Raw genomic sequence first — 16,744 nt, forward strand, 5'->3', positions numbered from 1 at the left:
CAGAAATTGTCAAAAGCAATCTGATCAACTACAGAATTAAAACAAAACATAACAAAAAAAAAAAAACACTAAAACTTTGCCTGAAGAACTTCGACCTTTCTGTTTTGGGAAATGCATTTATCATTGGGAAAAAAAGAAGAAATAATAAGACCTGGAGTCCCAAGATGGCTACTTGAAGTGCTAAGGACATGTGAAGATGGCAGCCTTGGGGGCTGGAGAGTGCAGGCCGCTTTCTCATCAGCATAAATCCTGCTTGGCTGCTGAATGAGCTTTCCAGCAGAAGGACTACAGAAAAAAAGGCAAGCCCTCAAAGCTTACGTTACCTTACGAGAGTCTTAGTATTGAGACAAGGGAAAGTAATTTCCTTTTCTGCCCTCCTATACACACATACAGTTTGAACTGTAAGTAAAACATACCCAGCTTAAAGTAGCTGGGTATATTTTTGCAAGAAGTTCAAAAAGTCACAAGGCGTACAAAATGTGGCCAAATGTAACTATCACTTGAGCCCTCGCCCTGTAGTATGGGCAATAGAGCCTTAGCTAGAGATCTGTAAGCCAGTGGGGATGAGGGCCAATTTAGTGAGAGAAGGAAATGTTCTCCTGAGAAAATATGAGGGTCGACCCAGCCAAGTGTGGGATTGGTGGGTTTAGCCATACAGTGGTCCTGCTGAGGCCTTCACCTGGAAAGAACTTAAGATTCTTTCAAACCCTATCAGATGTTGCTGCAATTTCCACAGGTATTTTTCTTTTTGACAGCGAGGCTCTTATTGTGAAAACTGAGGTTAACATTTGAGTTTTAAAAAGAAAAAGAATAGAGCTAGTCATATGTATTGCCAGAGCAAACTGTTTGCTATAAATCTCACTAGGAAGCCTAAAAATACTGTATGCTACGACTACATAGGGATAATTCTGTTGAATTCAAACAGAGTCCAATTATTTCCTCAAAGCCTGCTGTCTCACAGCACAGCGGAGAGAAAGAACTACGTAGATGTGACAGGGGGCACCAGCAGTGTGAAATCTGAATAATATGGTCAGGGGAAAGTAAATAAGGCAACAGCTACTTCGAAGGTACTTAGAATCCTTAATAGTCCAGCAAACTTGCTAAAATGCTGCAGGAAAGGTGGTTGAACTGTGCTGTTTTTAAATCTTACAAGCAGCATTAATGTGGAGTAGACTGTTACCCCAAAAGACCTGCTCAGCAGCTCTTCAGCATATGAATAAAAACTGTGCTGCTAAAAAGTGGACAATGACACCTGGATACCTCCCAAAGTCTGATGTTGCTTGTCCTTGAACCTTTCTGGTGTAAGTTTTAAGTGTGAGGGGAGGGGAGGAGAAAGGAAGGGAGGAGGGATACAGTTGGCATGAGAAGGAGGATGGTAGAAAAAAGTAAAAGTTCCGGATAAATATACAGATAAAATGAACAGAATATAAATTACAAGTGACAAAGGAGGACGAGTGTAAGGGGGGAGCAGGGGATGCATGCATTTTGGAAAGAAGTTTAAATATGCCATCTGCTTCAAGGAGAGTGGGTGGGCTTGCTGGGCTTTGTAAGACACTTACCAAAGGTCTCTGAAAATGACAAAGCAAAAAAAAAAGAAAAAAAAAAGTAAAAGTAAATATAAAAAGGGGAAGAACAACATAGCTCATTTTAGGTTGAGGTTGAAAGTGACTGCCACCCTAGAGTTAAAGGAACTAGTTAAGCTTGGTCAGGATTTTTTGTTGTTCATTCACATGAGATCAGAAGTTTGATGAGGTCTCAATGGTCTGGTTACAATTGAATTAATTAATTAATCTAATTAGAGGCCTTTTGTGTAAACAATGGCATTGACCCATTTAGTTTCAATTGTTAAATTTAATTTATTGGTTTTGATTTATTTGGTTTTAACTTGTATTATGGGTCAAACAGTCAAATGACACGTGTTGAAGACTCCTCAATGTGCACTGAGACACATCAGAGTTTCAGACACAAATACAGACAAAACAGAGAGAGAGGGAGGGAGAGAGAGAGAGAGAGAGAGATAGCACAAAACAGCAGTCTGTTTCAGTTAAGACAAGACACACAGAGACAATTGAAGACATCATGAGACAGATAAAGACAGACAATGCAGAGGTTAGAGAACAGACAGTAATTTCAGTTGCTTTGTTTATGTCTTTGTTTATAATTAAAAGTAATACCCCAATTGGAAAACACAAACTAACACACTCATATTCACTTATTGTTCTATACATCTCAAATACCTTTAAAAGCCTTCATGAATGTTTGAACATTGTTAGGTTTATAAGGTATCATTCAAAAAGCATCTGTTGAAGCTGAATCATACCACAATACTATCTAATACTATCGCTACATGGGTACCAGAACTGACAGTATCTCTGAAATGGCATCTCAGATGTTTATCTACATGACAAGATATCCTGATGACTGTGATGGTACAGTAAACTGGCCACTGTTATATTTCAGTTTGTTCCAGTCTTGTCTTCATCTCACAAACCTGATATTAGTTATATTCCTCTAGTTGTATAAAATTGTATTCTGGCATTATTGTGAAGCTTTGCCTGTCACGTCTCAAGAGGTGCTGTGAATCTGAAAAGTTCAAGGTACCCTGTGGTAAATGTATCTATTAAAGTAAACAACTTAAGTTTGTTTACAGGAAGGAAACACACAGGGCACCTTTAAGGTTAAATTGCTAAATTGTTTAGGACAAGCCTGGCTGTGCAAGAAAATGACCAAAAAGGCTGATAATATTAAAGTTAGAGCTCCCTTCCTATGAGTCCCATGTGGAGGCTTCTTTGTCCTCAAACTTAAATCAAAAGCACTGGCTGACAGCCTTCACCAAAGCACCTCAGGACAACCTGACATACCCAGAAGAGATTGCCGGGCCACGACACACCAAGAAACACGGGTCACAGGAGGCAGTACAATTAATAGTCACATAATACGACTCAAGGTTTTTGATCAGAAATTTTTAAAGTCAAAGGTGTACCTTGGAACTCGGATGCATCAATAAATTAAAGATGAAACATATCTAAAATTAAAGGCGTCTTAGAGGAATGTGCACTTGTTGTGTTTGGTAAGGCATGAATAATGAGATGACAAATTGATTCTTTTGAGTGTGCAGCTCATGAGGGCCACAACTGGGGCAGGAACTCAATGGCAACAGACTCTTTATTTAGTGGCGTCTACCCTGATTTACGTTTGCAGCAACAAATCAAATAAGAGTCATTGGATTTTTCAAATGGTGACAAATCATCGACCTAAAATATCTACCCCTTATTGCCTGGGGCCACTCCAGGGTCTGCTCTTAATTAGCTATATAATTAGACTTTGCTTTACTGGGCCTCTCAGTGGGGTTTAATCAATGGGAACAAGACAACATATCCACCATTGAGTTGTGTCTGTAGAAAGTGGACTTTGCTATCATTGTCTATGACATGCTTCCGGGATGGTCTGAATCATTTGCCCTCATTCAGTAATGTCATGCTCTTAAACACAACGTGTCAGTTTTGACTCTTTCAGACGATGATCTATGGTTATAATGATTCATAGTTCAATGGATTGATGCCTGACTTCACATTATAGGCACATTTTTTATCATTCACCATTTGACTTCTAAATGCTATGTACGTAATGGTTTGAATTCATGTTATCCATATGTAATCTATAATTGCACGCTCCTTCATTAATTAATTATCTGTTGGCCGAAAGCTATTCAGATCATTTAAACCTAAAAGCAAAGCATGATAAAAAAAAAAGTTAACATTAAGACAAAGTTACAGACAGTGATACGTTTGTTACTGAACTATTTCATGTGTTGCCACACTCAAGACAGCGTTCTGCTGAAAGGCTCAGAAATGTTCTCAATCAAATGATCAAGCACTTTGGGAAAAGGAAAGATGAAAAAAATGAGAATTTGAAATTTCATTATTAGTGTCCTGCCAAAGCAAACAAAATGTTGAAGTTAGTACAAAGGAAAACGGCCGCAACATCATTTATTCATTTACTTTCTTTTTAGCTTTCCTTACCTGAGCGTAGCTGTTTGATTCGCCCATTACTTGCACTGGGGTCAATGGGCAGGAAGTCTTTGTACCAGGTGATTTCTGGGTCAGGGTTGCCACTGGCGGCACAGAGCATGGTGGCTGTTCGAGTACGCTCCACCACTTTCAACTGAGGGCCCATATCAATGTGAGGGAAGCCTGGTGGGAGTAGGTCCTCTGTGAACAAAACAGAAAAACAGGGCACATTAGGGATCTGACTCGAAAAGCAAAAAAAAGGTTCTCTCTCACAGTTACTTCTAATCCTTAATCATAAACCCCCATTGAGAGACACAACACGATAGTGATTTAGATGAAAAATGACACAACAAAGTATCGTTTTGACACCTTTTTGTAGTTGTGGGTGTCAAACGTTGGAACAAAAATCTACAATGATTAAATCTCACAAGTATCTTGTCTTGTTCGCATGCCTATTAGGAGGGTGATTTCTGAAATTTTGTTGCTGCAAAAAAAAAAACAAGACTTGGGTAGGTGTGACATATCAGAACACCTTTCAGAAACCGTGTGCTGTGTGATTTCTGTACTACAGTGATAATATACCTTTCTGAAATGAAATGAGGACTTATTCATTCTACATTTCAAACTCACAAAGCCAGCTATTTCTAATTATCATAGTAATTTGAATGTTAACATAAAGGGAAAATTTAACAGTGGTCTGTATGAGTTAAATATGTAATAAATCTATGACAAAATTAATGTCTTAGGTAACTGGTTGCTCTAATGTAGTATAATGTGTAATGATGGGTGCTTGAAATATTTTTCCTTAAATTGGTGCATGGGTTAGTAGCTCCCATCATACAATCTAATTCCACATACAGTAGTGTCAAATTAAATTCACCTGCAGTGGAGGCAATGAAGTGACCACACAGCCAAATAAATAATGCATTTGTATATGAAAATTTGCCTTATCACAGCTGATTTTCTAAATTCCAATTTACCATTGACCACTGGGAGAAATGTACATTGGGATTTAGATTTGATAGTCATCCATGTACAGTAAACAGATCAATTGAATAAACGAGGCTTGGGATAAACATATAAACTGCATTTCATTAAGAATCTCACTCTCCCATGACCCTGCGTTGAAGCATTGAAGAGGTTTAAGGACAAAGAGCAATGAAACCATGCAAGATGCTTTCTTTCGCTTCTTCTCCCACAGATAATGAGATGGCTTTCTAATGGCTTATAGCTCGTCTAATTGTTAGAAAAACCATCCCACAACCAGATGCTCACAGACTACACTACGTTCCCACTATTGGCTCCCACACATTAAGAACCATGTGTCTTGTTTAAAGGCCTATGGATGACAACCTTTCCCCCTCTGCATGCATTTTGGTTATAACAAGTGGTAAATAAATGGATTTAAATCCACCAGCAGTGAAGTTAATGGAGTGAAAAGTAATACCAGAAGAAAAACCAGGCATTTTCTCCAGTCTGCATGTTCGGTGACACTCAAGTCAACCTGTGGTTACACGGTGTGAAACTACCACTTGGTCAAGACACACTACAACCTGCACCAAAATCCAGGATTGAATAAAAAATTCTCCTTTGCATTTAAGGTGCATTAAAGAGGTTTGTCTAAGCTGCTGTGATTGTGATTGTCATTATATTAATTCAAGAACCATCACACTAGCTACTTACATTTATTTTACAAACACTGTCAGATCCTTGAAGCTAATAATCATGCACGATTGCCCAGTCATTACACTGTTAAAAGATGACAGTGTGCTCTATGGTCATTGTTCTCCCGATGCAGACTCCCTGCTCTCTTGGGGGCAATTAGTCCCATGGGTAAAATTGCCTGACCTCTACCCTGACTGAAGCCAGAGCGGTGACTCAATCTCAGATGATGAGAGCCGAGGGGGAAGTACCTCGAGCTGTAATATGCATCAGAAGCTCAAGGCCACATCACAACTCGGAGGAGATTGACTGACTAAGATGCTGGCCGGTGGCACAGCAGAGGTCACTGTTCATCTGGAGAGACAATGACCTCATGTCCACTCTGCAGACATCGCGGTGGTGGCGTAGACAACCAGGGAGCACTAAATTAAAGGAAATTAGGACACTAAGTTTCTGTCTGGAAGCAAAGTTGGTCTGTCTGCCCAAGGGCTACTCTGCATTACATTTTTCACTTGACACAAACAATGATGAATTAAATGATTATTTCAGAATCGTCTATTTTTGGTCAAAGTTGTACCAGACTGGGAAACAAAACAACCCAAAATGTCAGGGTGATGATTATTATTGATGAATGTAATGGCTTATCTCTAAAAGGTTTTTTTTGTATTATTATTCTATTCTTTTGTTAGCCCAAACAAAGACAACAAAACAACAAACCTCATTTTATGCACTTGGATTGTGTGGAGAAGAGGCGAAGTGAGGTCGCTTTTTAAAATATTGAATATTGAAAATAAAAGACAAACATGACAGAAGGAAGAACCAGAGGGTCTCCAAACTAAGTCCAGACAGGTTACCTCTAACTAAGGCTGACATCAGCAGAGCACAATGAATATTTCAATACCAGGTTCAAAGAAGTACAGGCATTTACACAGTTTTAGGTTCCGTGCTGTATCCTCTCCATCGATTATTAATGATCACCCCTGTATAATCTCTTTATACCAATTTTCCCCCGCAGCTCAGAAAGGCAATGGCAAGCCCCACACTTTCGCTTTAGAAACGTCAGGACAAGGCAGAGAAATATGTTCTCGCAAACTCCCTCTCCTGTGTGTCATCAATGATCTTCGTATAAGATGCCATAAAAGGTGCTGGATTCTCGTAGCCCTCCGGCTAGCTCTGTGTGTTGGAGAAGGACATCGGTCTGGCCTGCTCTCCTCGTGTTCTATCTGATGTATTTGTTGTTGCTGAGGCCTATCTGTAATTTGCATCACACCAACTCTGCCTTCACGGTATGAGAACAGTAGACAGAGGCCTACACAGGCTACAGTAATTAAAAAAAAAAAAAAAAAAAAACATACACAGAGTAAGTGGATTTGAGGCTAATGAAATTAGGCAAGTGACAGAAGGAATCTGCCTGAAGGAGCGAGGGAGACCGGGAAAAAGGTGGATGAGTAAACAAAGCAGCCAAACAGCAGTAAAAAAAAAAAAAGAACGAAGGGATGGTGAATTCACAGAGACACTCTGCTATCGTTACAGCTGCTCTGACCTGATACTGCACAGGCAGCCGTTCCTGAATAAATGGCATGTATGCTGGTTACTTACTTCCCTAGGAACAGTGTCTGATACCATCTTTCCCCCTGAAGCTTACAGGCTCTGTCGATAAAGGCGGCCATGCAAAAATAAATAGATCACTCATCGAGGGAGTGTTACTTCAGGGTTAGCCAGTCTGACTGTGAAGGGGAGAAGGCAACCAATGACACGGGCTGATAGTATCATAGAATTGCCAAAGGGCCAGTCCCCCTGTAATGGCATTGCAATTGCATTTCTATGATGTGTACTGGGGGTTCTCTGTGATGACAAATCTTCACAGGCCAAATAGAATTGACGCATGTGCACTCTTGGTCAATGACAACACTGCTATTTATTTTGCCGAGAGCAGCCGTTGTCACTTGGGCCAACAATCATCCTGCTATGGAGCTATGAGACACATGCTGCAGTGTTAATGATGTGTGAATTTTTACTTTTGAACTTGTTTTTTCACACACATTCATTCTCATTCAATCACTGTGTAGTAAATGCTACAGCTAAAACATGAACCTTTTATCTCATCATCATCTTCCGAATTTCAAGGATAAGCCTCGCAATTAGGTAGACTGACGTATTTGAATCCAGCAATCATTACCACTTTAATCATTACCATTCCTCAACCTTAACTGCATGTTTATTATTATAACCATGACAACAAAGGTTATCCAGCCTTAAGAAAGTATATTATTTTAACCTAAACTGAGATCTTCTCCTAAACTTAACCAAGAAGTTTGTGTATCTAAACCTGACCAAACTGTGACCGTTCCTTCAAGATGTGTTTGCTTTTGAAACCATGGCGATGACGCTCCGCTGTACTTGCCACCGTTAAGGGTGCTATTTCAGGAGCTGCTTCAATGGGTCGTATCAGAAGGTCAGGAGAAATGACCTATGGTTGTCCGGGTTGAAAGACTTGTTGGCATATGCTGATGGCTGGCATCAGCTCAGCTTGAACCTTTCAACCAGCAGCAATGACAAAGACTTTAAACCCATTCTGCTCTTACTCAGGCTAAAACCCTTTACCATTTATCAACCTACTTTATATATTGAATGGGATTTAGACAGGTGTCAGTGATTGCCACTTGCCTTGGGAATAGTAGATTCCAAGTTACACAAGAGGAAGAACGGTAACCTAGAGCTGTCCATGTCCCATGCAACAGCTGGCTTGACTATAAAGCTCCTACAGGCCTTTACCGTTATCTAACTTTTGATTTTCGTCATTCTCTCTTTTTTTTTTTTTTTTTTGGGTTGTCTTGAGTGCCATCATTATCCATAATTGTCTTTAATTTGGTTCCACCATTTAATATCATTACACAAGTGACAGGTGCAAAGCCTTTAATCAGCCTCTGGTCAGCTTAGCCATTACCCGACTGTTAATCTGCCGACTCATGTCTGCTGTTGCATTCTGCTTTCTATCATGCTAAGTGTGGCACTCTTAAAAGGTCAGTCCTTTAGACTCATTTAACTCTTCTGCCTAATCCCATTTCCAGTGATTCACTCTTCACCATCTCTTTTTTTGTGCTAATCTAACTCCGGTCATTAATGTACCAGAGTACTAGAGTTTCCTGAGTAAAAAGAACAAACAGTACTAATGAATGAGTGAGCCATATGAAGTACAACCTTGGAAGTGCTGCACTGTACCCACTATACAGCAACATAATTGCATACTATTCACTATCTACAATGTAATACTGTGTTATCAATAGTGCATTACAGAGCCATGCATAGTATCGTGCAGCTATTCTCTACTCAAAGAGCACTTAACCCTGGTCCCTGGCAGTTTGAAGAAAGCCTGTGGCCTTCATAATACTGGCAGCTTATTTTACCGTGTTAGCTATCACATTGGTGTGTTGGTGGTTTACTCCTGTTAATACGCTACACAAGCAACTGAAGCAGTTACTCAGCCCTGAGCACCGGTCAGGATGCTATACTGTGTGTGGATCTTTATATTTTTATACTGCACATGTCATCCATTTTCATCTGGTGTCAAGATCTCTGACACACTGGCTTCAAAGCTGCTCATTCTGAGCCATCAATTATCTCACAGGGTGGATGGGGCTGCAGTAACAGAGAGTGAAAGAGGTAAAAAACCTGACTGGCTGGGACTGCAGCAAATGCTGTGGGGTGCTCCAACGTCCCCCACACCTATTACTCATATTATTATTTTCACTTACTGAAATGATTTAATTTCATCAGCAGCATAATCAGGTTAACTGATTACCCAGTGCCACAGCATAGAGACACAGGCTTTAAGCAGGTCTGTGCATTAATACCACAGAGGGGCTGCTGGGAGAGAAAGAGCGGGGGAAAGAGGAGAAAGAGAGACAGAGGTTAAGAGAACAGGCTAAACAGAAAGGGTCTGATACACACAGGAAGACAATGAAGAATACAGATGCTGCACTATCTCATAGAAAAATGTGGTTTATTTGATGGGAATAGCAATACAGCTTTAATTTCTTTGTAATTACACCACGGCCAGAACAGTTCACATCAAGTGAGCAAATAGACTACTTGACATGTTGACCACTTGGAACTAAACGTAGAAAATAATTTTCACCAAGGTGCAAAACACAAGAATTATAGTTCCCCTGCAAAACTATATACGTTTGACAATGACCAACAAGCTGCAGTGTCTCTTAACTCACAGTGCTTGCAAGACCAACTTGTAACTTGCATTCTCTGTGTTTTAAAATAGGTCATGGTCAGGTTTTCTTTTTTGCACTGTGAGGTAAAGCAGCTGAAAGCCAACAACTGCTGAAAAGAAAATGTGAAACCCAGGTTTAGACTTCAGGTCTTCATTCCAACCAAACAGTGCAACAGCATGTTTCACTCAGCAGCTTTCTCATCTGTAGGTGAGGACTGACACAAATGCGTGTCTGTCAGGTCGAAAGGAAGCCTGATACATTTTCATACTTTTCCTGTCTTGTGCACCTTTTTGCAACATTCACCAAATTCTATGACCAATAGGACCACTGTTGAATTGCGAGAGAAATATACAAAGGAAGAGAGGGGAAACAGTGATCCAGGGGTAGAGAAGAATAGCAACACAGGGGAAATCTAATCACAGCGACTCTGGGCCCAGCACCGATAGCCCTCTCTGGATAGCCATCTCAGCTGAATAATGGTTATTATACGGCCAGCACTCAACCTATACCCCCCTGCTCAGTTCCCGGAAAGACGTCTGATGTCCCATTGGTATTCTCCACACCCAGCACATTGAGCCACCAAGGGCAACATTTACATCCAAATCTCAAAAAAAAAAATACAACCAAGAGAAACAGCCTGTAAGAGCAGATGAGAGAAAGGAAGATGGGGAAGAGGAAAAGAGTCACAAAGAAAGAGAGAGAAAGACACAGAGAGATTTTTTTCTTTTTTTAAGTGAGGGACATTGAAAGTAAGGCAGTTTGCAGCATAGGTTATTGCCCCCTGGAAAACACTACCACAGCATGCAGTGCAGGACTGCCAGGCTCTGCAAGAGCTTCTTCCCACACACACACACACACACACACACACACACACACACACACACACACACACACACACACACACACACACACACACACACACACACACACACACACACACACACACACACACACACACACACAACCGGACTATTGGAACAGTCTCACACACACGGTGACTGAACAGATATATCCAATACTAATTATCTGCCTATTACACATGAGCAATAAGTCAATACTTCAGTTATTTCAGCACTTGATCAGTGGACTATTAGTGTTTTTGTACTACACATTACTACTTGACATTGCAAACTATTCTTTATTTTCTTGTTCCTCCCCCATATGTCAGTTATTTGCACATTGAGGTAGGAGGAATGCAATTTTGCTCTGTTGTGCACTCTTTGTTGTACAGTCTGAATGATAATGAGGTTCAGTAACGTTTGACTTTGCAATGCAAACCTATGCTGTTGGGTAAGCTCCTTGTGAAGGCCCCACGGGGTAAGACATATGCACTTTTCTCTGAAGTTGCAAAGGAATGATCTGATATTAACATTTTTGGCTAGAATGTAGATATATGAGAGACACAGAAACTTCACAGTTCTGACCAGTCTGATGGTTGGCAGCTTGCAGAAACTTTCCACGCCACTTCCAGTTCTGAAGACAGCCCATATTAGGCCACACTCATAAAGCCATCATCAACACTGAGCTTAACAGCAACAAGCGAGCCAGACAAGAGGGAGGATGTTGGAGAACAAATGGTAGCTACAACCACACTCACAATAGCATCTCTGACCACTATTTTGTCCAATGTTAAAGCCAAATGAATCATGGGAGAGAGCACTAGCACTAGACAGGAAACAATGTCTTATACCCTCAGGCTGAGCAGGGTAATATTCTACGGCATTTTGCGTAATTTTCTACCCATTATAGACAAAGAATGGACAAAGGTTTTATCCATGTAACATCAGCAGCTGCTATAGTTTGAGAACATGAGACTTCTAAATAATACCCGTTAAGAGGATGACACACAATCTATAGAAAGAAGTGGTTCTTTGTGTAACTAGTATTAATGTTTAATTAACTCGTGATGATAAAGGTTTTTCTGGGACTAAAAAAAATAATTGCCTCCTGCAATTACAATAAGCTCTGGTATTTTTTCTTTTCAGATTTCAAAACCAGGTCCCTACAAATTCACGAACCAGTTGGCTGCCTGATAAGATTTCAAATAAACCACTGCTGCAGGCATATATTTCCTAGGACAGCAGAGAACCAGTATTTTTGAGAGTGAATAAAAATATTTAAAAAACAGTCAACAGTCAAATCTTGCAGCAAAGAAAAAGGCTAAACTAAACAAAAAACTGCATTATACAGTATGTGAAGAGTGAAGCACATACAGTATTGGCTTTACTTTCTGATCATTCTTTGAATCATGCTTGTATCAACAGCACTCTAGGGTCATGTACTGTAGCTACATTGTGCTGTTACGCTTACATTATCATCCATTCAGTGTTTGACAGCTCATTAGTAGATTTTCTGACAAGTTTCTCCACATGGTTCAAGTTGACGACCTTCCATCTTTGTTCTGTCTATAACTTTAAGTGCTGTAATCCAGGGTCCAGTCTTCGATAGAAAAACGTACACTACAGGCTGTTTCCCTGATGTGGTGAGCCACCGTGATAGACACAGCACAGACAAGAGAGAGGTGTAATTGCGAAGGACAGTTCCAATGATCCCTTCCCTGTGAGGAGAAGAGGTGAAGTAAAAAAAAAACATAAAAAAGGAAAAAAAAATTCTGTTTATCTATCTCAGCCGGTGGAGGTTTATTGAGCTCTCTCTCTCTCTCTCTTTCTCTCTCTCTCTCGTCAGGCTCCTGAGGCGTCTGGGGTAAGACAGGCGAACTCCAGGGGAGACAGGAGATGAGGCCGGGGCCATTAAAGGAAGTGCCTCACCGTAGAAAAACGTCAACCAGTCAGGTCTGGTTTAGTGGTGGGTGTCTTTGAGTGTGCGTGTGTGTGTTTCTCTAGTGTGTGTATGCGCATGTGTGTGGGAGGGTGGGACTGCGTGTGGAGGCGCAGTGGGCACCTTGCAACTTGACGTCAGTTTATCACGCTGCTTGAGAACTGGAAAGCCTTTTAAAATGTGTTCTTCTCGTTAATTGTTCGATAGATGGTGGTTGTAGAGATTGTAATGTGTCTGTGTCATTCAATCAAAGGAAAAAAAAAAGCTCAACTCATTTCACGCAACCTTTTAAAGAAATAATAGTGGCAGAGGGGGCTTACATCTTCTAAGTAGGCAGCATCATTTTGTGTCTTCCCTAATTAATGATGACACTAATGAGAGAGCGTACGGCAGGGTGCTGTGACAGCTCACTGAGGTGCAGCATTCCCATAAGTTTGGCAATCAAGTTAGCATCATCAACTTCTTTCGATAGCAAAATAAGTTTCATCATTTCTTATTTAAACAGTCTGTGTAATAACAGAGGATACTTAAAGAACTCACCCCTGATCTTCAACAGTTCTGAGTGTGTGATGAATGGAAGCAAATGCTAACCTTAAAAAACAGCATTGTCATGTCAAAACAGTCTCTGTGAATTATTATTTTTCCCAAATATCCACAAATCATTGTTAATTTGGAGCTTTTTAAGTTGTGGCTTTTAGAAGATATGTGTGAACAGGGCTTATGTGTGTGTGTGAGAATCCTGACATGTGGAGCAGAGGCCTTTCTAAGCTGTCTATGCGCTAAGCGGCCAAAACAACAATGGACTGAGAGAGCTGAGCCGCTGCACTGTGCTGTTCCTGCCAAATTAACTAATCTAACCCAAACAAATACCCAAAAACCTCCAAAACAAAGAGTGACACTAATTGCGAAGGATGTTGAAGGAGGTGGATGGGTGGGGCTGAGGTGTGAGGTCATAGTCTTGGTGGGCCATTAGCTTAGAGCAATTAAGCTGCTAATGACAGGTTTTTAGAGGAACCTCTGGTCATTTATGAATATGTGGTAGCTGGAAATGAGCAGAAAGGCAGCTAGATGACTCCCTGGTAATTGCTTAATGTCACTTTAACACGTGGAGACGACAAGTGGACATGGCGGCGAGGGTCACAGAGGATGTGCTCTTCACCAGAGAGCGAGATTGGAGTGAGAGTGTTGGATAAATAAGTCATTTAAAAAAGATGACAAGACTGCAAGCAAGTTTGCGAGTAGAATGCTGATAAACCGAAATACAAAAAAAAAAAAAAAGAAGAAGATTGTCGAGAGGCAAAATGTATAGAAGACCTCGGTGACAGAGAAAATGGTGAATGGTCTGATCTTCTTCTCTGTTGCTTAAAGGAAACCAGCAAAAAAATGAAAATAAAAAAATAAAAACACTACCAGTGTGTTATGAATGAAGAAAACACATGTCCTCTTCAACAGGAACAATCCACTGATGTCCCCATCACTCTCACACACACATGTGATGATGACATATGTGATGCTTAAAATGAACTCCAAGTATTTCAATGGAAGGATGCGACAGAAGATGTGGGTACATGGGTTTGCAGGAAGAAGGGGTGAAAGGGCTTGGGTGACACATGTTAGATGTGGCATTGCTCTTTAAGGACCAAGGAGCACAGTGTTCTTTAAATATGAACAGCTGCTTTTAAATCCAGTTGGATCTGGGCTGCGCTCCAGAACACAAGCTTTGTAATCACAAAGAAGTCCTGGATAGCATCTTTCAAGCAGGCCTCTCTCTGATTGCCATTTCACCCACACTCTATTTGCCCCTCTGATAACTACACCTCACATTGCAAATGAGAGCCCCAATGGCCTCACAATATTCATATGATAAAGTCTCTGGTTTTAGTACATTATAATTTATTTCTTTATTAAACATTGTGCTTTAACCTTTTGAGATTTATTACACATTCATGGGGATATGAGTCTTAATCTATTCAATCCTGGCTGAGGTGCATTCTCTTGTCGTAGAAGAAATAACAATCATGCTGTTAAGCATTCGATTTAAGTTTTACCACAGGTGGCGTATGCACAACCCTAAAGCAAGCAAGATTTTAAGTCACATCAACTTAGCCAAGCCTGCAGGGCTCACAGCATGACCTCTGAGTTGTACGACTTCAGTCACCTGGGCTGGTGGCTCATGTATATGCATGAAGCTGGTGGTCCGGGCCATATCCCCTTGCTCTTCTTTATGCATGAGTTGGGCCACTCCAAAGGTCGCCACTCACACCGTTTCCACAGGAACCACTTCTTTCTCCCAACCCTCCTTTCTCTGATCAGATGAAAAGTGCTATCCTAGTGTAGTTTGCACTGTTAATTTCATTATTGCATGTTCATTTTATGTACTGTTCCAAAGTGCAAATATTAGCAGCATTTGTATATTTGTTTGCTGTCTGTAAATCCCATGTCATCCAACACATTAATATGAATACTCTGACCAGCAGAAACTGCAGATTGCATAGAATTGATTTACATTTTCTCAGTTATCCAACAAAACCACATGGGACCAAAATACTTGTGCAAACCTAATGAAATAAAATGACATGAAGGCATGAAGTAAAGTAGTGCTGCTGGAAAGCTAATGGCTAATCTTGAATTACATGTAGATTTCTACACATCGATGCTCAACAGCAAAATATTTCATAAACATTTTGTTACATTTGAGGTTGTACACAAAAAAAGAAGCAGTTTATGAATTGAATATATGATAAATAACTGGTATAATCAAACCACAACACTTATCATTGTGAAAGTGTCTCTGAGACACTGATCTTTCAATTTAGCCTCCTGACTAACTGATTGCTGTGAAAAAGGATTCATTTATATAAACTTTCTAACCATCAGTCAAAGCCTGACAGGTTCTTTTCTGCTCTTGCACTTGCTCGCCATTTCCTTTCCTCTTCATCTCTTCTTTTTCCCCCCTTTTCTTTTTTAACTCTACCCCAGTGCTGTATATTGGCTGTGGCCGGATGTCCTGGGTGGCCAGGGTCACTCTGCCTGAGCAAAAATTATATGAAATTGATGGTGAAAGTTCAGGAGCCAGCCATCCCTAGCTAGAGGTTAGCTCCTTCTAGTTATCCCGCTCCATCACACCACGTCTCTTCTCTCTCCTTCTTCCTCCTTTATCTTTCTTGCTACCACTCAGCTTCTGCCCCTCTTCTTCATCCCCCAATCACACATGATTACTGCATTAGAGGTCCGGAGGATCAAAGGATTCAGAGGCCATAAACTCTCATCTGAGTGAATTTCCTCTAGAGGGAACTTTTTTTTGTACAATAGAGAAAGACAGAGTAGGGGAGATATAAGGCTGCCGGTAGTCTGGCAGGCATACAAATGCTAATATACGTTTATGAAGTGGGGCATGGGGAGGAAAGGTCAGAGGTGGGTAAGGAGATATCTTCCAAAAAGAGGAAAGGAGGCATCAGCGCCACAGAATGACAGAGAAGGGAATATGTGTGAGGACAACTGATAAAACCTTTTAAGCCTCCTTTAACAGACCTGGGGCATGAGGGCCTTCCTGGTCAAGATCTGACTAGTGATTTATTATTATTTATTTATACCAAGCCTGCCCTCTACCACACACCAATAAAAGCTAAAGAACTCCAACAGACCATGGAGTAGACCCTCATGAGCACCATCATGGAACAAAACAAGAAATGTGCTGCTCATGTAATTCAAATAAGAGCCAAATAACAACCACAAAAAGACAAAAAATAAAATGCTGGTTGTTGTGATCATGTGCTAAAATGGGTAGGGATATGGTTTATCATTTCCAACTGGAAAAAAAATAACGACAGAAAGGTGCCTCATGCAAAAATGCAAGTAACTAAGGTGTACTGTACTGAAGTTCTTAAGAGGAATAAACAAATGTATTATTTAGTGGAGGCTGCGAGTCCTTCCTGGGATTCAGAATTGATTTGTTTGTCAGGGACAAGCTGGAGACAATGCGGTCAGCAAAAAACAAGAGAAACTACATTAGCTCAGTGTGGACTTCGTCACATGCGGGTCAAAGCATCATGCCTTTAACTTTATCTG

General features: G+C 40.6%; 1 protein-coding gene across 1 annotated transcript in view; it reads right to left on the minus strand.

Moving 5' to 3' along the window:
* ptprsa (protein tyrosine phosphatase receptor type Sa) overlaps positions 1–16,744 on the minus strand; it is a 128,044-nt gene that overhangs the window by 86,512 nt on the left and 24,788 nt on the right. Inside the window, exon 4 of the mRNA XM_083970445.1 lies at positions 4,023–4,211. Coding sequence (XP_083826571.1) covers positions 4,023–4,211 — 189 coding nt within the window. The remainder of the gene's footprint in view (positions 1–4,022; positions 4,212–16,744) is intronic.

The sequence above is a fragment of the Trachurus trachurus genome, assembly GCF_905171665.1.
Source record: "Trachurus trachurus genome assembly, chromosome: 4".
Lineage (NCBI taxonomy): Eukaryota > Metazoa > Chordata > Actinopteri > Carangiformes > Carangidae > Trachurus > Trachurus trachurus.